At 41.9% G+C, this 20,989-nt stretch overlaps 1 protein-coding gene across 1 annotated transcript; it reads right to left on the bottom strand.

The window, feature by feature from the left end:
• Positions 1 to 8,561: 8,561 nt before the first annotated feature.
• Positions 8,562 to 20,724, bottom strand: ATP12A (ATPase H+/K+ transporting non-gastric alpha2 subunit). The gene is made up of 23 exons (XM_073657313.1): positions 20,440 to 20,724; positions 19,727 to 19,885; positions 19,048 to 19,107; positions 18,310 to 18,513; positions 17,542 to 17,655; positions 16,949 to 17,083; positions 16,203 to 16,320; positions 15,767 to 16,035; positions 15,157 to 15,355; positions 14,843 to 14,952; positions 14,624 to 14,758; positions 14,349 to 14,541; positions 14,077 to 14,252; positions 13,732 to 13,868; positions 13,486 to 13,636; positions 13,147 to 13,315; positions 12,873 to 13,027; positions 12,614 to 12,737; positions 12,388 to 12,533; positions 11,683 to 11,816; positions 11,340 to 11,441; positions 9,188 to 9,279; positions 8,562 to 8,846 (listed from the first exon to the last, which is right to left on the bottom strand). The coding sequence occupies exons 1-23, from the start codon at positions 20,449 to 20,451 to the stop codon at positions 8,818 to 8,820; spliced, it is 3,123 nt and encodes a 1,040-aa protein (XP_073513414.1). The 5' UTR covers positions 20,452 to 20,724; the 3' UTR covers positions 8,562 to 8,817.
• Positions 20,725 to 20,989: the final 265 nt, after the last annotated feature.

Here is a 20,989-nt window from a genome sequence, read left to right as displayed (position 1 = left end):
TCTACGATCTCCTTCAGTACTCTGGGGTGTAATTCATCTGGACCTGGAGACTTGAACTCATTTATGTTAGCTAAATATTCCCTCACAATCTTTCTGTTTACAGATAACTTGGATTCCTCTATTCCTTTAAAAGGACAGTGAAGATCAGTTGATGTTACATTTTCTTTCTGAGAGAAAACAGATGCAAAATAGGAATTAAAAAGTTCGGCCTTCTCAACATCCTCTCTTACCATTTCTCCATTTTCATCCTGTAAAAATCCTATAGCATCTTTGACTTTTCTTTTACTTTTGACATACCCCCAAAATCCTTTTTTATTGCTTTTGACATCTCTTGCAAGCCTTAATTCATTGTCAGCTTTAGCTAACCTGATACGTGCCCTGCAGGATCTGCAGACTGCATTATAATCTTCTTTAGATATGCCTCCCTCTTTCCATTTAATAAACATTTCTTTCTTTCTTTTTAGCATGTGTTTAAGTTCTGTGTTCATCCATCCTGGTTTCCTTAAATGCTTCCCATTCTTCCTACTTTTCGGGATTGTTAACGACTGTGCTTTGAGAATCTCATTTTTAAAAATTTCCCATCCTTCCTGGACAGTTTTGTCCTTAAGGACATCCAGCCATTGGATCCCTCCTATTCTCTTTCTGAGTCTCTTAAAATCTGCCTTTCTAAAATCTAACCTTGAAGTTTGAGTCTTCACATGTCTTCCTCCTCTAGTTATCCAAAATTCTATAATAGCATGATCGCTGCCTCCTAGGGTCCCAGCCACCTTTACCTCCTCAACCATTTCCTCCCTGTTTATAAGGATTAGATCCAAAGTAGCAGATCCCCTTGTTTTCTCCCCTACCTTTTGGAAGATAAAGTTGTCAGCAAGAGAGGATAAGAATTTGCTTGACCTGTTAGTTTTAGAACTTTGATTGAGTTCTGTATTCTTAATCACCAAGAAATGTCACAATTGTAGCATGCTGTTTATTAATGATTGCCAATCATTTTTTCAATAAAGTTTTGATTTATGAAAAAAAAAAGTTGATTGGAGAGGGTAAAACTTATAAAGAAGTGCAGACAATGATCGGCTGTTCAGCTAAAATGATCTCTAATGCTTTAAAATGGAAAGCAAAACCAGAGAGACGTGGAAGAAAATGGAAGACTACCATTCAAATGGATGGAAGAATAATCAGAATGGCAAAGGCTCAGCCAATGATCAGCTCCAGGATGATCACAGACAGTCTCAAGTTACCTGTGAGGACTGTGACAGTTAGAAGACGCCTGTGTGAAGCTAATCTCTTACTAGAAGTCCCCCTGTTAAAAATAAAAGACATGTACTGAAGCGGATACAATTTGCCAAATAACACATCAACTGGCCTAAAGAAAAATGGAGAAACATTTTGGGGACTGATGAAAGTAAAATTGTTCTTTTTGGCTCCAAGGGTATCAGACAGTTCGTCAGATGACCCCCAAACTCTGCATTCAAGCCACAGTACACTATAAAGACAGTGAAGCATGGTGGTGCAAGCATCTTGATATGGGCATGTTTCTCTTTCTAAGGTGCCGGACCTATTTACCACATACCAGGGATCATGGACCAGTCTACATATATTAACCCCTTTACAACACAAGGTGGTTTGCAAGTTAATGACAAGGCCAATTTTTATAATTCTGACCACTGTCACTTTATGAGGTAATAACTCTGGAACGATTCAACTTATCCCCCTGATTCTGAGATTGTTTTTTCGTGACATATTGTACTTCATGATTGTGGTAAAATTTCTTCGATATCACTTGCGTTTATTTGTGAAAAAAACAGAAATTTGGCGAAAATTTAGCAATTTTCAAAATTTGAATTTTTATGCCCTTAAATCAGAGAGATATGTCGCACAAAATAGTTAATAAATAAAATTTCCCACATGTCTTCTTTACAGCAGCACAATTTTGGAACCAACATTTTTTTTTTATTAGGGAGCTATAAGGGTTAAAAGTTGACGAGCGACTTTTCATTTTTCCAACAAAATTTACAAAACCATTTTTTAGGGACCACATCACATTTGAAGTCACTTTGAGGGGTCTTTATGACAGAAAATACCCAAAAGTGACACCATTTTAAAAACTGCACCCCTCAAGGTGCTCAAAACCACATTTAAGAACTTTATTAACTGTTCAGGTGCTTCACAGGAATTTTTGGAATGTGGAAGAAAACAATGAACATTTAACTTTTTTCACAAAAATGTTACTTTAGACCCATTTTTTTATTTTTGCAGGGGTAACAGGAAAAAATAGACCCCAAGATTTGTTGTGCAATTTCTCCTGAGCACGCAGATACCCCATATGTGGGGAAAAAACACTGTTTGGGCGCACGGCAGGGTTCGGAAGGGAAGGAGCGCCATTTGACTTTTTGAATGTAAAATTTTCTTGAATAATTAGCGTACGCATGTTGCGTTTGGGGAGCCCCTGATGTGCCTAAACAGTGGAAACCCCCCACAAGTGACACCATTTAGGAAACTAGACCCCTCAGGGAACTTATCTAGATGTGTGGTGAGCACCCTGAACCCCCAGGTGCTTCACAGAAGTTTATAACATTGAGCTGTAAAAATACAATTTTCACATTTTTCCCACAAAAATGTTTTTCAGCCCCCAATTTTGCATTTTCATAAGGGTAACAGGAGAAATTGCACCAAGCAGTTTGTTGTGCAATTTCTCCTGAGTAAGCAGATACCCCATATGTGGGGGAAAAACACTGTTTGGGTGCACGGCAGGGTTCGGAAGGGAAGGAGCGCCATTTGACTTTTTGATTGTAAAATTTGCTTGAATAATTAGCGGACGCCATGTTGCATTTGGAGAGCCCCTGATGTGCCTAAACAGTGGAAACCCCCCACAAGTGACACCATTTAGGAAACTAGACCCCTCAGGGAACTTATCTAGATGTGTGGTGAGCACCCTGAACCCCCAAGTGCTTTGCAGAAGTTTATAACATGGAGCCGTGAAAATAAAAAAATCAAACATTTTCCACAAAAATGATGTTTTAGCCCCAATTGTTTTATTTTCACAAGGGTAAGAGGAGAAAATGGACCCCAAAAACTTTTGTGCAATTTCTCCTGAGTACGCCAATACCCCATATGTGGGGAAAATACAGTGTTTGGGCGCACGGCAGAGTTCAGAAGGGAAGGAGCACGGTGTGACTTTTTGAACACAAAATTGGCTGGAATTGAGAGCGGATGCCATGTCGCGTTTGGAGAGCCCCTGATGTGCCTAAATAGTGAAAAGCCCCCACAAGTGACCCCATTTTGGAAACTATACCCTTCAAGGATTTTATCAAGGGGTATAGTGAGCATTTTGAACCCAGAGGTACGACACAGAATTTGATAACATTAGGTCATCATATTGAATAAGTGGTCATTAGTCTTGAGCGCTAGTGCTCGCTACTTGAGTTTGCTTCGGGTACTCAGGTATGCACCATGTATCGCGGGTGCTCAAGTGACATGCTCGAGTCCCCGCCCGCATGTTTCATGGTTATTAGACACCCCAAAAAAAACATGCGGGGAATGCTCGTGCATGGCAGGCAATCCCCGCGAGGTTTTTTTGGCCGCCAAGCATATGGGGCGGAGACTCGAGCATGTCACTCGAACACCCGCGATACTCAGTGCATACCCGAGCACCCGATGCAAACTCAAGTAGTGGGCACTTGCGCTCAACACTAGTCACCATATCGTCATCTTTTTTTTTTTACTTTTGAAAAAAATACCAACCCTAATACAACCCCAATCCTAACCCTAGCCCAACCCTAGCCCACCCCCAACCCTAACCCTAGCCCTAGCCCAACCCTGACCCTAACCCTAACCCCAGTCCAACCCCAACCCTAACCCTAGCACAACCCTAACCCTAGAGTTTATTTTTTACGCCGTTCCTCGTGCGTAAAAAATAAACACGAGGACACATTTTTTTGTAAAATCTAGTTTTTGCATCGCCATATTTTGAGAGCTATAATTTTTCCATATTTTGGCCGACAGTCATGTAACGGCTTGTTTTTTGCGGGATGAGTTGATGTTTTTATTGGTACCATTTTCAAGCACGTGACATTTTTTGATCACTTTCTATTCCGATTTTTGGGAGGCAGAGCAAACAAAAAACAACAATTCAGGAATTGTTTTTTTTTTTTATTTTTTTATGCTGCTCCGCGTGTGGTAAAATTGATAAGGCAGTTTTATTCTTCGAGTCAGTACGTTTACAGCGGTACCACATTTATATCGTTTTTCTATGTTTGGCGCTTTTACACAATAAAAGCTATTTTATAGAAAAAAATATTTTTTTGCATCACTTTATTCTGAGAGCTATAACTTTTTTATTTTTCGGCTGATGGAGGTGTATGGCAGCTTGTTTTTTGCCGGACAAGATGACGTTTTCAGCGGTACCATTTTTATTTATATTCGTCTTTTTGATCGCGTGTTATTCCATTTTTTTTGGCGGTATGATGATAAAGCATTGTTTTTGCTTTGTTTTTGTTTTTTTGTTTTTTTTTACCGTGTTCACTAAAGGGGTTAACTAGTGGGAAAATTTTATAGGTCAGGTCGTTCCGGACGCGTCAATACCAAATATGTGTACTTTTATTGTTTTGTTTTTTTTCATAATAATATATATTGATGGGTACATTATATTTTTATTTTTGGTGGATTATTTATTTATTTATTTTTAATATTTTTACCATTTCTTTTTTTTTTTTTTTTTTACTTTTATATTTTGTCCCACTATAGGACTTTCACTTTTTTTACTGATCGCCTGCATAGCATAGGGATGGAGCACCATCCCTGCGCTATACAGGCTGTCAGCGCTGCAGATGCAGAAGATACTTTGGTCATGCACTGCTCATGACCAAAGTATCTTCCTGCTGTCTGGTGACCCGGATGTTGTCATGACGACATCGGGTCGTCATGGCAACATTCGGGAAGCCACGGCAGACAGCGTTGGACGCAGGCAGGAGAGGTGAGTATCGCGATCACCTCCCCTTGCCCCCGCAATGCTGCGATCGACTTTGATCGCAGCATTGCAGGGGCTAATGTGCCGGGAGCGGTGTGGGACCGCTCCCAGCGCATAGCACCGGGTGTCAGCTGTGACAATCAGTTGACACCCGGCGGCGATCGCGCCCGCACAGCCTGTGTGCAGGCGAAATCAACAGGGTGTACTAATATGTACCTGGCGCTTAAAGCCCAGGGCGCAAGTACGTTTTAGTACATCTTGGGCTTTTAAGGGGTTAAAATGCTTGAAGAGGATATGCCCTTGAAATGGGTGTTTTAACAAGACAACGACCCTAAACACACCAGTAAACGAGCAAAATCTTGGTTCCAGTATAACAAAATTGAGGTTATGGAGTGGCCAGCCCAATCCCCGGACCTTAGTCCGATAGAACACTTGTGGGGTGACATCAAAAATGACGTTTCTGAGGCAAAGCCAAGAAATGCCAAAAAATTGTGGGGTGTAGTGAAAGCGTCCTGGACTGGAATAACAGGTGACAGGTGTCGGAAGTTGGTTGACTCTGTGCAACATAGATGTGAAGCAGTTCTAAAAAACTGTGGGTATACAACTAAAGATTAGGTTAGTGATTCACAGGAATGCTAAATCCTAAAAAAAAAAGAGAGGATATATTGTGAGTTTTTAAAGACAAATGCAGACACTGCTATTTTTTAGAACAGCCCATTGTTATTTTTTTTATTTTCTGTAAAGTAGTTAAAAATTATATACATTTCTCTTCATGTTTTGAATTAGAAAATAGTGTGCAATGTTCCCAATGATGGAAATAAAAACTAGTATAAAGATTCTGTGCTTAACTCAAGTTTTTAAACACACTGCTATTATTTTGAACACTACTGTACATTAATGAGGCGAGCAGGGTGTGTAATATGCTTCTGCTAAAATAATTATGGAATTGTATCCAGAGTGGAGAGAGGTACAGAAATGGCCCTGATTCATTAAGAGTGGTGTTTTGTACACCATCCTTAATGAAGGGAGTGCTGTAGTAAGCCGGGCACCTCTTCATGAATTTTGGCATCTTACAACTGTTTAGCACTACCACCAGAGACTGTAGTAACATTTCTGGTGTAAATTATGATGAATTTATCAAGTGGGCTTCACCCACATTGCCCAAATCGGCCTGGAGCGGCATAAAACTGCCAAAAGGTGCAAAATTTGTGCGCGACTTCAAGGGAAATTGAACTCCTCTGAGACAGATTGCAACTGACTTCTATAATTCCCAGAAGCCTTTGATTAGTTTATTAGTCATCATGGCACTTTTCTTCTTACATATTATGTTATACATCAAGCACAACGGGCATCATTATGCCCATATTACGGAAACTACGCACAGATCTACCCTGGTTTATCTTAAGATGCTTATGGTGCTATAATTCTACCTCCAATGGATCAGGGGAGATCAGTGTTGAATCTACAATGTGGGATATACAGTTTTCTATGTTTTTATTCTGAATTTTTAAGTAAAAATTGTTTGCCAAGACCGATAAAGATCTTTGAGCCCCACGTCCTCTGCTCTCTTCTAGAGATGGCCTGGGAGTCCCACTTCCCCCATCCACACTCCGTCATCAACATCTTATCCTGTTGTGTTTATATATTGCGGAGGTCAACCTTCACCCCTCCATTCTGCCTCTAGATAGAGACCCGACTGATCCAATTTATCAATGAATTCATTGAAGGATCGCTCAGAACCTTTCTTGATTTTTCAGGTTATGGTAATGACTGTTAGTCTGGATAAGACCTTGTTTCTACCTGTGGATCATACATGTTGCAGGTCGGTATTTTTTATTCTTAATAGATAAAACACTGAATAGTCCTATGTAACTTTTTTTCTTTAATTTCTCATCAGAATTTAATTTGCAAATTCATAAGGACCCCCCCCTAATGGGACTGTTTTTTAGGCATCATGATCACATTGTTCTATTTTTAAAACTTTTATTTTTTTTTTAATTTACATTCAAGATTTTCCTTGGAAATCGCTTACACGTATTAGTTGGCCAGGTTGCATGGCTCACATCCAGGGCCAGACTAGGAATGAAAATCAGCCCTGGCACTTGAAATTACAAAGGCACATGCTGCCTCCCCCACGCACACCCATTTCCCAAAGTGGGTGGTGTCTATTACAAATATGACCCTGCCTGACGTTGACAAAGTAGATATTTACTGCAAGACATATATTACCAATGATCCTTCTCCAGAGCGTTGTTTCAGCCTTTTTTTGAATAGCTGTGGTTATAAGGAGACCGACCATACAGGGTATAGGGAACACAGAAAGAAATATACTACATTGATCCTGATTAAACTGTACTTCCCTGCACTTTAATGTTATACCTACAGGATATCGAAGTATGTGTTAATCAGGATCTAAGTAGCATATTTTTTTCTGTCTTCCTTATACCCAGTATGGGCTTCTTATAATCCACAACTGCAACAACGCTCTGGTTCAAAGAGATCCATTCTCACAGCTGCGATGATGCTCTATGTGTCTTTAAATTCTTAGTGCGGTTTTTCCTAAAATTGGTCAGCCGTTGGACTCACTGCATACCCCATAACTGTATAGCAGACTTTTTCCTTTCTTATGGGAATTTGTCATTACTGTGGCCATTCTCCAAAGAATCCTCCGTAGCAGTGGACTGGAGACGAGCGTGTATCCATCTGATTGCATCCTGTTGGACTAGGAGGGAAGGAACTATTATTTCCAGTCTAAAACAGTTAAGGGTCGAAGATACCCAGTTAAAGATAAAATAACTGTTCCCGATGCAAAGTGGTGAAATCAAACACTGCTGCGGGAGAAACTACACTGATTAAAATACTTGCCAACATTAGCTCCAAGCCTATATGTTATATGTAATGGTGTTGTTTTATTATACCAATACCGACCCTGAGCCTCTAATTATGCCCTCTAACATTACTCTGTTATTATAATGCTCTCCAAAAGGTCCTCAGCATGACAGCAGCCTCCAGCAGGCTGGAAGAGTGGTGGTGAAGGGAGCCAATGGCTCTGTGCTCCGCTACAGTTGTCAATAGTATCCACATCCTCAGGTCGTAGATACTCCTTAGTGTTGTGTGACAGGCTGGCCAATGCCAAACAGGCCCATCTGGCATTTGCCACATGGCAAGTCCAGCCCTTCTTACATCTATCAAATGTATATGGGAAGGGGGGGGCTACCAGACTATTACCCCATGGTAGATGGCAAAGTGTCAGGCATGTTAATCTTCAACACCTGATCCTTTATTCCTCCTGGTGAATTTTTCCAAGCCCTGTGGGCACATGTAGCAGCACATTTATTCATGAGAAATCAACTTTAAAGGCTGCAATTACTGCACAGAATTATACATCTCCCCTTTAGAAGCCCATTGAGACCAAACATCTGGTCCCTGATATCTCCTCTGCTGGAAAGGAGCTTGCAGATATAAATGTCTGCGGCTTTTGGGCTATGCACAAATCACAGTAATTGCTGACCATCGCTCTGGGCAAGAGGCGTATCTTTCCTCTTGTATTTGACATATAGGGATTGATTTTGTCTTTCATGTAATAAAAACAAAGTCATTTTATGCAAAAAGATTTTTATTGATACGTTTGGTCTATACAAAAAAATCTACAATGTCCAGTGCTCTGGCAGAAACAGAGCTATGCTCTTCTTTTTACATGACACTTTTTTTTTGTAAAAAATAGTGTTTTATAACTTTATACATGACATTTACAATATATAAGATTATCTTCCTAATTTGTTCAACAAACAGGACAGGAAAAATAGTGAAGGGAATCCACACCACCAGGGATGGTCCGAAATGGTCCAGACACCTCAGTAATACATGTTCGTATCCCACCAGCCTGGAAACAAGGGAAGACAGGTTAATGAAGTGGACGGATCACAATCCGAGGCTGCAGCATACATGGTAATTACACTGGATTTGCTCAACTGTTACAGGATCCACGAGAAGTGATCGATACCTATATCCTTCTCTTGGGTCTCACTATAAGTTATAATCTAAATGACCTTGATGACTTTTTGTGGGACGTTCAGGTGACTCGTGAGGTATAGCTGGTTCCCCTCTTTAGTCAGTCTGCTCCAGGCAGAGTGTTCATACGTTACTAAGACATTTCCAAGCATGTTTGTAGTAGTGAAAACAGCACTCCACAGGCTGCGACAACATATGATATCATATACTTACTGCCAGGATGGCGCCTTATGAACAGCTTACGGATTTCATCATATACAAAGATCAGAATGGCATATGGAGCGGCCACAAACCAATACTGAGCCCTGCAAAGAGAAGAAGAGGACATTATAAACACACTGATTATCTGAGTTTATACAGGTAAAATATTTCCCTAAAGTAATTGAAATGGGAAGGTGTTCTAGTCACATGTCAGTATGAGCTGTATCCTGAGGACACACAGACCTAGGTCTCAACTGTCAGAGGAGCAGTATTGTAAGCACACATTGTGGTGAGTGGCCAGAGAAGGACTGTGACACGAGAAGAAATAAGTCTCATCTGACTGTACATGGAGGAAAAGTTTTCTTTTCTTGTCCTGTTAGACTATTCTCCATCAAGTCCTATATGTGGTTATGATATGGCTCCTGTGTCAGTTGTTAATTTCTTTGGCTCCATGAACCCTTCTTAAGCCACGGCCCCACTATCAGTATTCGGTCAGTATTTTTTCTCAGGATTGGGAGCCAAAACCAGGTGAGGAACAATCAGAGAAAAGGTATAATAGAAACAAGTCACCAATTTTGCATGTATCACCCAGTCCTGGTTTTGGCTCCCACTCCTGGAAGAAAATACTGACTGAATACTTATAGTGGGGCCGTGGCCTAAAAGAGTGACTCTTCACTTCCATCATTGTAAGGTATAATTAATGGTAAATGGTCATTCTTCTGAGTCTCTTCCCCAAAGGTGTATGTTTGTGTGAGTGTTGGCCAGATTTTCTGGAGCATGTTGACTTGTAAGCTGGTTGATTTGTTATTACATGTAATTGCCCCATCCTGTGTGTTAAGGCAATTGCTTAATAGAATAACAAGTTAAATTAGACCTAAGCGTTAGCACAGCCTTCCTGATAAATGTAGACCTAGCCATGAGGAAGGCATTCGTGCAGGGGGCATTTGTGCAGATTTGAGCGAAGTGCCACATTTAACAAAGAGCAAGGCAGTTAAACAGGTAATTGAGGTACTATTCACACAAGTTATGTCACTGCCTCTACAACAATCTTACCAGGTCCTGATTCAGTTAATCCACCTAATTGCCTTAATTCATACCCTGGATTATTCCCACTCTCATTATGAGGGACACCAACATCCCATCTACCTCATCTTATTTCTATAACCTCCTCTCTTAACCTTTCACTGCTTACTGTCTTTCCTATGCATGGAGATAGAGATACACTGGACCTGGTCTTCTCCCGCCACAGCAGCCAGGATGATACTTTTGTCCAGGCACTACACCGATGCCTCCACCCTGTGCCAGTCATTGCACAGGTTGCCCATCTGCTACAGTGTACAATATAAACTGCTCTCTCGCTCACAAATCTCTGCACACTTCTGCAAAACCCTACATCTCCTCCCATATCTCTGTCCCACTACTAACCTAACACCAACATCCTCAATAATCAAAACATCTCACTCCCATCTACAGGACTTAGCTCACACTGCACCAGTTTAATGGAACCCACTGCACCAAATAATCCAGTTAATTCCCAGGATCAACAGTTTTAGCTATGTCCTAAAACCACATTTCTACAGACTGGCCTATCACTTCACCTCACTAATCTAACTAACTAGTCCCTGTGCTCCTTAAGTATTCCTCACAATCTAGTCCCTCCATTCATCTGTTTCCAAACCCTCCATGCACTCAACAGCACTTTGCCCTAACACAGATGACAAATAATAACAGTTTCAATTTATTATATTGATGGCTTGACCATACATTACAAGCACTTTTGTATCCCACCCCCCCCCTATTTCTTCATAGATTGTAAGCTCTTGTGAGCAGAGCCCTCACTCCTATGGGTATGTGATCAATGAATGTTACTCTGCAATGTCTTATATAGTTTGAACACGTCCCCTCTGAATTGTAAAGTGCTGTGGAATATGTTGGTGCTATAGAAATAAAAAATAATATTCAAATTCTTCTTCGCAGTTGACACACAGGTCGCAGGAGCCGTTCCTTCAGACTGCAGCCCGTCCTGACACGTGACTAGGACAACCTGATGTTTTAGCTACGTGATTTTTTTTTTTACTACATTCCTCGAAAAACCCCTTAATTCCACACTATGTCATAATCCAAATCGAACAACATGACCGTGCTCATCATTTATAACACTTACCTTAATGGGGTAAACTTCAGGGCATCCGGCATACCAGGGCAATAAGACAGGAAGGCTGCAATGATGATTTGTGATGCCAAACCCATCAAGAGAAATTTATTTCTAAAAAAAAAAAAAAAAAAAAACAGGGCAGTGAGTGAGCGGAGCAATAGTCTGCAGATCAGATAATGTGGAGAGATCTGAACACGTCATTATTCAGTATGGTACTTAAGGCGCTCGGTACATTCCACCGCTTGGTGCAATAGATGTCGTTGCTGTGGGAATGTGGGTAGAATTCCAGGTATGTGTGCACAGCGGTGCGCAGAACACCACACACCCTCCTTATCCCAAATAAACCACTTACTTAAAAACACCTTGTTGAAAAAGTGAGTTTCTCCTGGTTTTCCGGATGATGAGATCCGCTATCTGTTCCACGACGATACTGGTGAAGAAAGCCGTGTACCCCGTCCACTCCAGGAACTGCCTCTGACCAAACGTCTGCAATAAGACAGGAAACGCATAATCAGCGGTAGGCGGGTACAGAAGTGTTCGACAATAGGGAATATAATGACACTTTCTGATGTTTGCCTTTATTTCCACTTTCTTTCTATAAATTATAAATATTGTCCCCGGTCTGAGGTTGTCATGTGATCTTATCTCTTCTTGTATGTAGAGGTCACAAGACATCAGTGCTCGGATGACTTAGTGCCTCTGGGGCTGCCATGCTATAGCATCATTATACATTTACTGCATGGCAAAAAAACAACAAATATCAGGAACTTTCCTTCCAGGTTGTGTGCACATTACCACAACGCAGCAAGATCTGTCACTAACGTAATGGCTGTAGCGGAGATGCCTCTCTAAGTGGGTACAACTTGTAGTACGTTACCACTGTAATCCTTTACATGGTCTTCCTGCCCTCAACAAGACCTGGCAGCATCAACATAAAGGTGCTGGGCAAGATAATAAAAGATTGCTATTTCTGAGCGATGGTGGCATCACCTGGTTCTTCTTTACTTTACATTACAACCCTTTCACCTCCTTGAGATGATTAATTGTAAGCACTTACCCATTCTTGCCCATAACTGTCCACCAAATCTTGATTATCAATTTTTTCCCAGGAAACACGAATGCCCAGGATGGTGTAAGGCAGAAAGCCTTGTTCAGCCATAACCGTGAAGTAAGTAAGAAAAGCTCCAACAGACTGAATGATGCCTGTGTAGAGAGCAGGTTCAGGATAAGATGTCTCATTTCGGACCTACATTATACATCCTGATGCCGCCTTGTAAACTCACCGATCTGCAGATAGGCATAGAGCGCCAGCTGCTGGTTCACCAGTCTGTCTATGTTCTTCCTGCGAGGATTCCTGTTCATAATGTCTCTCTCTGCCTTCTCGTAGGCAAATGACACAGATGGGATCTGTGGGAAGAGCAGTTGTACTTAGAAGCTGGATTCTGGGGGGGCTAGATGAAGCAGATCTATATGTACTGTGACTACAATGTACTGTTATCTCTACCCTTTCCTCTCAATAATTACAGCCACACTTGTACTCACAATGTCTGTGCCCAGGTCAATGAACAAAATGGTGATGGTACCAATAGGCAGTGGGACGCTGGCAATGATATATATCAGGAACGGGCAAAGCTCTGCAATGTTCTTGGTCAGGGTGTAGCCAATGGACTTTTTAATATTGTCAAAGATTAAACGACCTGTGAAAGAAACCTGCGGTGAGAACATGGAAATATCTCATCTCATCCCATCCTAGCATCCTCAATAACTGCCCTGTATGTATCCCTTTCTCCAGTCCATTACTATACATATTCCTCACCTTCTTCTACTCCAGTGACAATGGAAGCAAAGTTATCATCCAGTAAAATCATATCTGCAGCGTTTTTGGCAGCATCTGAACCAGCAATACCCATGGCAATTCCAATATCTGCTTTCTTCAGAGCCGGAGAGTCATTAACACCGTCACCAGTCACAGCAACCACAAAGTTCTAGAACAGAGAATGCAACATTAGTGAATCACAGACATGGTGAGTAGACCTCTGGGTGGTGAGGAGACCTCTGGGCGGTGAGGAGATCCCCCAGGTGGTTGCCCCAGGTGGTGAGGAGATCCCCCAGGTGGTGAGGAGACCTCCAGGTGGTGAGGAGACCTCCCTCTCACCTGTCTCTGACAGCCTTCCACTATGATCAGCTTCTGTTGAGGGGAGGTCCGGGCGAATACAATCTCTGAATGATTGGCCAGAATGTCATCCAGCTCCTCAGACGACATGTCCTTCAGTTCTGCACCATTAACCACGGCCGCCTTTGCCTCTCTGTACCAGAAATAAAATTAACTGGTCAAGAATCTAGCTAGGGTCAGCCTGGTGGTCTAACCATCCCAGGAGACCCCCATCTATATAGATCTTACCGCTTATTAACCCGCTCCACAGGAATATTAAGGCGTTTGGCAATATCCTCCACTGTTTCATTCCCAGCTGAAATGATACCGACACTTTTTGCTATTGCTTTTGCTGTTATCGGGTGGTCTCCAGTTACCATTATAACCTGTGGGAAATAAAACAAGGTGCATTTAGTCACAAAGACAGTGGCGGCATACACAGCTATGCAGACTGTCCGCAACTTATATATACAGCAATGAGTTATTCATCCCCAACAATGCTAAAATTACCACCGGCCTCTGGCTCTCAGGGAATGCTGAGAGTTGTAGTTTTACAACAGTTTCACTATACAAAATATCCATGATGAATCCTACCTTAATTCCTGCAGACCGGCATTTGCCAACAGCATCCGGCACAGTTGATCGAGGAGGATCAATCAAAGACAGCAGCCCAACAAAGCAAAGGTCTGACGTTGGAAAATTCATGGATTCTGAGTCAAATCCATAGGATGAGGGATATTCATGGACAGGGAGATAGAAATGGCAGAATCCTAAAACAAGACAGAAGCAGTGAGGCGAGTGATTATGTACCACAGACACAGAACATGCACGTCCCATCCTACATATAACTGTCTGTAGTCCTTTACCTAACACTCTCTCCCCGAGTCCTCCAAGCTCCATGTACGCCGTCTGGAAGGCATCCTTCATAGACTCATCCAGCGGCAGCTCCTTGCCTCCAATCATAATGGTGGAGCATCTGTCTAGGATTCTCTCCGGAGCACCCTTCATGACTAGCAGGAGTCTCTGGTCATGAGGATCATCGGTCTCGTGTATGGATAGCTGTACATACAAGCATACTCCCGTTAGCGTACAAGACCCGTGCACATCTGTATATGACTCAGAACAGTTGGATATCTCATACCTGGAACTTGTTGGTGGAATTGAAAGGAATTTCGCAGACTTTACGGTTCTGACTCCGGATATTCATCACGTTCTTGGTGAGCACCTCTGAGAACTTTAACAGGGCTGTCTCAGAAGCATCGCCAACTACAACTTTCTGGAGAGATACAGAGAAGAGTATTAGCGACCTATCTGATAGGACAAGGACACATGTATTGATACACTGGCAGAGTGAACGTACCTTCATGATTGGCACGTCTTCCTGTCCAGCCCTGAACTCGGCGCGGTTACACAGGGACACAATCTTGCATAAGGAATTCCATGTGTCTGATGTCTGTTCAAACGAGTGATCTGGAGAGACAAACATCCTATGTAAAGGCTATACCATCACCTCGGGTGAAGAGACAGTGATCCCACACCCATAAAGACCCAGACATAAGATTTCATCTGACATGCAGAACGCTAAAGAGCAAGTGGTATGACTCCATAACAATCTACAGAGAGCACCTGCAGGAGAAAGGTCTAGAGCCGCTCTTCAACTATTTACACACGTACGTGATTGCTCTTCACTCGTGTCGGCTGAGTGGATATGATCATCAAACCAGAGATGGGCCACAGTCATCCTGTTTTGTGTCAGGGTTCCTGTTTTGTCAGAGCAGATAATGGAAGTTGAACCGAGGGTCTCTACGGCCTCCAAGTTCTTCACAAGACAATTCTTCTTTGCCATACGCTTTGCAGTTAGAGAAAGTGTTACCTAAAAGACACAAGATTGCAGAGGTTCAGTATTTGTCCCGACTACCTCTAGTGATCAGATCACTTTCCACAGGAAAGGTGATAAAGGTATAATTTCTGGGGATCTGAACACTAGTTCCCCCCACCGATCCCAAAGTCCCCATTGAGAACATACATTTATCATCAGGCCTGGGGATAGGTTTTATGTGTTGTTATAAAGAGATTATATGGAGGTTAGAAAACATGGCGGCATACTTTATCAGCCCTTCTATGGTTTAAGTGAATGTGACTGGACTGTAATATTGTCCTACCACCTTCTCTATTAATGCTGGCTCTGCAAGAAAGCAGCCGCGTTTATTTACTACATCCCCTAGTATAACCTAATAACCTGTCCTTAGGCAAGAAGTTTTATGTCCAAGCAAGAAGTACTCACTGTCACAGTAGCGAGGAGACCCTCGGGCACATTGGCCACAATGATGCCAATGAGGAAGATGATGGAGTTGAGAGCAGAGTACCCCATACACATTGCAATGATGAAGAACAGAACTCCGACTGACACAGCCACCCCGGCCACAATGTGCACAAAGTGCTCAATCTCAACAGCGATAGGGGTCTTTTCATTTCCAACTCCTGATGCCAGTGAAGCAATCCGACCAATGATCGTCCTGTCACCAGTATTGATCACAAATCCTTTTGCTGTACCTATAGAAGAGAAGAGAACATGTATGGGGCCATAGAAGTGTCCACAATACGAGGGCAGAATATCAGGAATGTCCATGATGGAGCTACATGACTTCCACCATTCTCATTCCGACAGGTCCTCAGCCATCACCTTCACACATCAGAAGAAGCTGCAGTCGCTTCCTTACCTTCCAGGCAGGTTGTAGAGTAAAAGGCGATGTTTTTAGTCTCAAGAGGATTTTCGTGTGTAAATTCACAGGATCGAGATTGAGCCTCTGACTCCCCAGTTAGAGATGAGTTGTCCACCTGAAATGGAACCAAAGGTGAAACTCTGATGATAAGGACTTTGTATGTTCTCCCCGTGTTTGCGTGGGTTTCCTCCGGGTTCTCTGGTTTCTTCCTACACTCCAAAGACTGATAGGGAATTTAGACTGTGAGCCCCAATGGGGACAGTGATGATGTCTATAATGTGCAGTAGAATTAATTGTGCTATAAAAGTGAGTAAAATAAATAAATATGTACATACTAATCAGTCCTAAACAATCACTCGTGCTTGTCACATTGCAGGTGCAGCTTACAGCCACATATATGACAGCTACATCTGTTAGCTTCTATGCCTGCTACTTATACCAATGGACCCCTGAACAGGTATTCTGGGGAGCTGTAAAATAAACTATATGAATTGGACAGTGGAGCAATGAAAAACATAAGGGAAAATCGGTAACATGTCCCCTGTGATTAACCTGCAACATGCAAACCAGACAGCAAAAACTGTTCAGTCCTGTATAACATTAGTCCGGGCAGCTCCGCTATGCCGAGCACTCTCAGTATTAACCCATGTTACTTTATTCTCAGGCATCAAACAGGACTGAAGCGTCCTGCTGTAAACATTACATAGGTTTCCCATAATAGCGGGCTTGAAATGATTATTTACCTTGCAGCCTTGGGCAAAGATGAGCCTGAGATCTGCTGGGATTCGATCTCCACCTTTAACATCCACCAGATCTCCTACTACAAGTTCGGTGGCCGGGACTTCCAACTTCTCTCCACCCCGGGTGACGAGCGCTTGCTGGAGACACATAAATACGAGTCATTCATCCCTGTAAGCTATATTGTAAATCTACTGACATAATAAAAGCATGACGACATCCTGAGCGAACCCTAATAGCATTACAGCCACTTCTTTATGTCCTTTAGCCGAGATGCGATATACGAGTGACCTCACTGTCTATTGCTCATGAATATGGAATCACATGGAGAAGGTATCAGCGGGTGGGGATACACGATTTTGGGATTTTATTGGAAAGTAACTGAGCGTAACTTGCTCATTCCTTCATTATGGTTTGTGCACTTCACCTCCACTAAACTATATGAGGCTGAGATGCAGTACCACCCACAACCTGTAGACAGGTTGGGCACTATTTTCAGATGAAAGCAGATGTTATTTTATAATCCCATACAACTCTTTTAAAGCAGCTGTATATTAATATATTTTTTTTTTTTTACTGATGATAAATGTGCACTCACCTGTGGGATCATCCGATTGAAACTTGCCATGATGTTAGTGCTTTTGGCTTCTTGGAAATATGCAAAACATCCAGTGAGAATGACAACCACGGCCAGGACAATACCCAGGTACAACTGAGGAAAAAAAAGCAAAGATGGAAAGTGTGAACAAGAGACATATATAGAAGAGGGGTCTAGGTTACTCCTGATGTATCTGCCCAGATTATATCATTGCATTTCTTTAAAAGAAGTGATCAGAGCTGATCGTGTTGCCTCCCCCTCTTATTTATTATGTGCAAGTTATAGGACAAAATAATACAAGAAACCCTTCACCATATAATGAGCAACTTTGTAATATGATTTGCGTTTTCGTTCCTTGCACTTTCCCAATTTGCTGAAGTTGTTGTATCGTTTTATTGCTTTAAGAGCTCGTTTTCAGGGAATTATACATGTAAACATATATAAGTAGATATGGGCAAGGCTAATGGATCTTCTGATCATGGAGTATAATTGTCTCCTCCTTTAATAACATAGGGAAAATATATATTCTTGTACCGTGTTAGCCAGTAGATAGAAAAATATTTAGATTTGAGAGTCCTCAGTGGTTGATACCTTTTAATGGCTAACTGAAAAGATGGTAACAAATTGCAAGCTTTCGAGACTACTCAGGTCTCTTCATCAGGCATAGTGTGCCTGATGAAGAGACCTGAGTAGTCTCGAAAGCCTTTAATAACATACACAGAAATATCTGAGGTCAGCGGCGACGCTGAGACTCGTGCAGATGCTTACGTTGTCCCGGGGCGTAGTGTTGTCCTGGGAGTACTGAATTCCATAGGCGATCCAGCAGAGAATCCCTCCGGCCCACAGCAGGAGGGAGAAGCCACCGATCATCTGCTTCATGAACTTAACGATTTCCGGAGTGCCTTTAGGGGGTGTAAGTGCGTTGGGACCATCACGAGCCAGAATCTCTGCAGCTCTTGCACTGGTGAGACCCTGTCAGGAAGGAAAAATAAACTGCTAATTACTACGTACAGCAGGAGACTCGGTACAATGTTGTATATCTACCTGGCAGAAAAAGTATTGGAAAGCTGAGACCAAAGAGCAAGTAAACTCATCACCCAAAAGGGGAGATTGCGCCAGCTGTGTTCATATAACATAAGGTTCTTTTACGACTTATTTGGCCAATCCCGATCAAAGAGATCACCCCCCGGAGGTGACCGATAACATCTCTGGAAACTTTGTGCTTGGTTTCCATTGACTAGAAACTAGTGTTCAAAATAAAGAATTCCCAGTGTAATTCTGAGTACTGATTAACCAGTGCAAAATCATGCAGGTCATGGGGATTACATCGATAGTATCTTAACAGCGGCATTTATTGCAGCTGGCCGTCGCCCCGTAACTGGCATGTGTCTCCAGCCGGGCACAGGCTGGATGAAGCCGCCTGTGGCAGGCAGATGCCTATACTCTCTGCCAAGCTCGTGAAATGGGTGACAGCCCATAATTGCACTGGCGTCCTTCATTACTTACTTTAAGAAGATTTGTTTCATATTTAGACTCCAGTTCTTCAATGCTGAGTTTATGGTCTTCCTAAACGTTACAAAACAAAACAAGTCATGAGCAAAGTAGCAACGATCACGTACTGTATCTATACGTCTCCAATGTATGTGCTTTACTATAGGTGACCATACTTTGGATGGATACAAATTAACCGTTTACTGTCTGGTTGTGATGCCACAACATAAACCTACATTTAATACAATGGAAACATTGTACTGTCGTGAAATACTTAATTAGGAAACACCCCACAATGTACATAACCAAACCACTCAGCGAGCACACGCCTGGCTGATATATGTCTAGGTATGCTGCGGAGGAGACCAAGGCAAATACTACACTACAGGAGGATGTAAAAGAGCAGCTCAGTCATAACTCGCATATAGAGCCAAGGAGCCTTGTCCCGGGCAGTAATCACCAAGACCACATCAAATACACATCTATATAAAAAGGCTGCTGATATCTCATTATACACAACGTATAGAATGGAAACTGCTCGTCCCTCTCATCTCATAGTTATCAGTGTGTGTGTGTATGTATACACGTGTATATACATATATATATATATATATATATATATATTGCAGACAGCATAAAGAGTATTCTGTGTATTACAACATGAAGATGTTGGGAGTAGTAGTGTCTTTCTCACCAGCTCAAGCTCTTGCTTCAGTTCATTAACCTTCTTGTCTTTCTTCTTTTGTTTCTTATTCTTCTTCTTGTCCTGACCGAGATCTTGATCCTTTCTCTTATCTGGATTTTCCATGTCCTTTGTTCCCTCAATCTCCACAGTGTAATCATCAGACTTCACCTGTAATAACAGCAAAAATCCAAACTTCATTAGTGATGCTTAGGAAATGACACAAAAAGTGACGGAAGATTAGTAAAGGAACAGTCACAATGAGATCTTCTATGATATCTAAAATCACTGTTAATCACATAAGCTGGTCAGAAATTTACGGCTCATAAACTGTCGGAGTATTTGCAGCATTGGGTATTATTACATGGAAAAATCATCAAATCATCAGTGAAATAAAACAAATCTTCAGACATCAAACCCCAGTGACCATAATGTGGAGGTCACTCAGACTCTCATACAATGTACCAAGGAATGAAACATTTCTACTTGTACACATTAGCTATAATAGGCATCCACCGCTGAAGCCTCCCTGTTTTCATCATTACACTGTATCCTTGTCAGATACATAGTATCAGAGCCTTACGATGATATGAATGTGTGTCGGGAGATAAGGGAATGACACCTATCAGAATAATAAGTGCGTCTTCGCCTCATCATTAGTGTTTTCTCAGCTCCTTACGTGACTCTTTTCTCTAGTTCTACTTTTCCAGGTGAAGGTGACTTACCTCGGTTCCCATTGTTTCTTATTTTATTTGACTTTAGTTGCAGAAACCTGCTGCTCACTTCTGGAATAAAAAGTCACAAAGACACCAAGACAGGTGGTAATATCAGGTCAGAGAAGGGGGCGCCCACTAGGTAGTTAAAATGCAAGAGCTTTAGAGGTTGTGGCTGTCCCAACAAGGAGCCAATGTTAGCTGCAATCTTCTCCGCACCTCGACATCTTGAGGAAGGACAGGAAAACCTTCCAGAGCCCTGTACCCGAGCATCCAGCGGCTGGTCCTATTTGTAGCTCTGAGCTGCCGCTCTGACTCCTCCCTAGAGATAGAGATCTCCTGTAACCCTGCCCCAAATCCTCACCTGGCCAGGTGGAAAATAACTATGCCAAAAGATACCTCAGTGTCTGGTCCCATCTCAGGGAGACTATTATATGTATATATATATATATATATATATATATATATATATATATATATATATATATACATACACAATATAGATCATATACTATTGTAGAATATTACATTTTATTACTCCACATTTATCTTTAAATCCACA

Source organism: Phyllobates terribilis, unplaced genomic scaffold (assembly GCF_046119375.1).
Source record: "Phyllobates terribilis strain yellow unplaced genomic scaffold, ASM4611937v1 Scaffold_12__6_contigs__length_324123572, whole genome shotgun sequence".
Taxonomy (NCBI): domain Eukaryota; kingdom Metazoa; phylum Chordata; class Amphibia; order Anura; family Dendrobatidae; genus Phyllobates; species Phyllobates terribilis.
The sequence above is the reverse complement of the archived record's forward strand: the minus strand, read 5'-3'. Positions and strand labels throughout refer to the sequence as shown.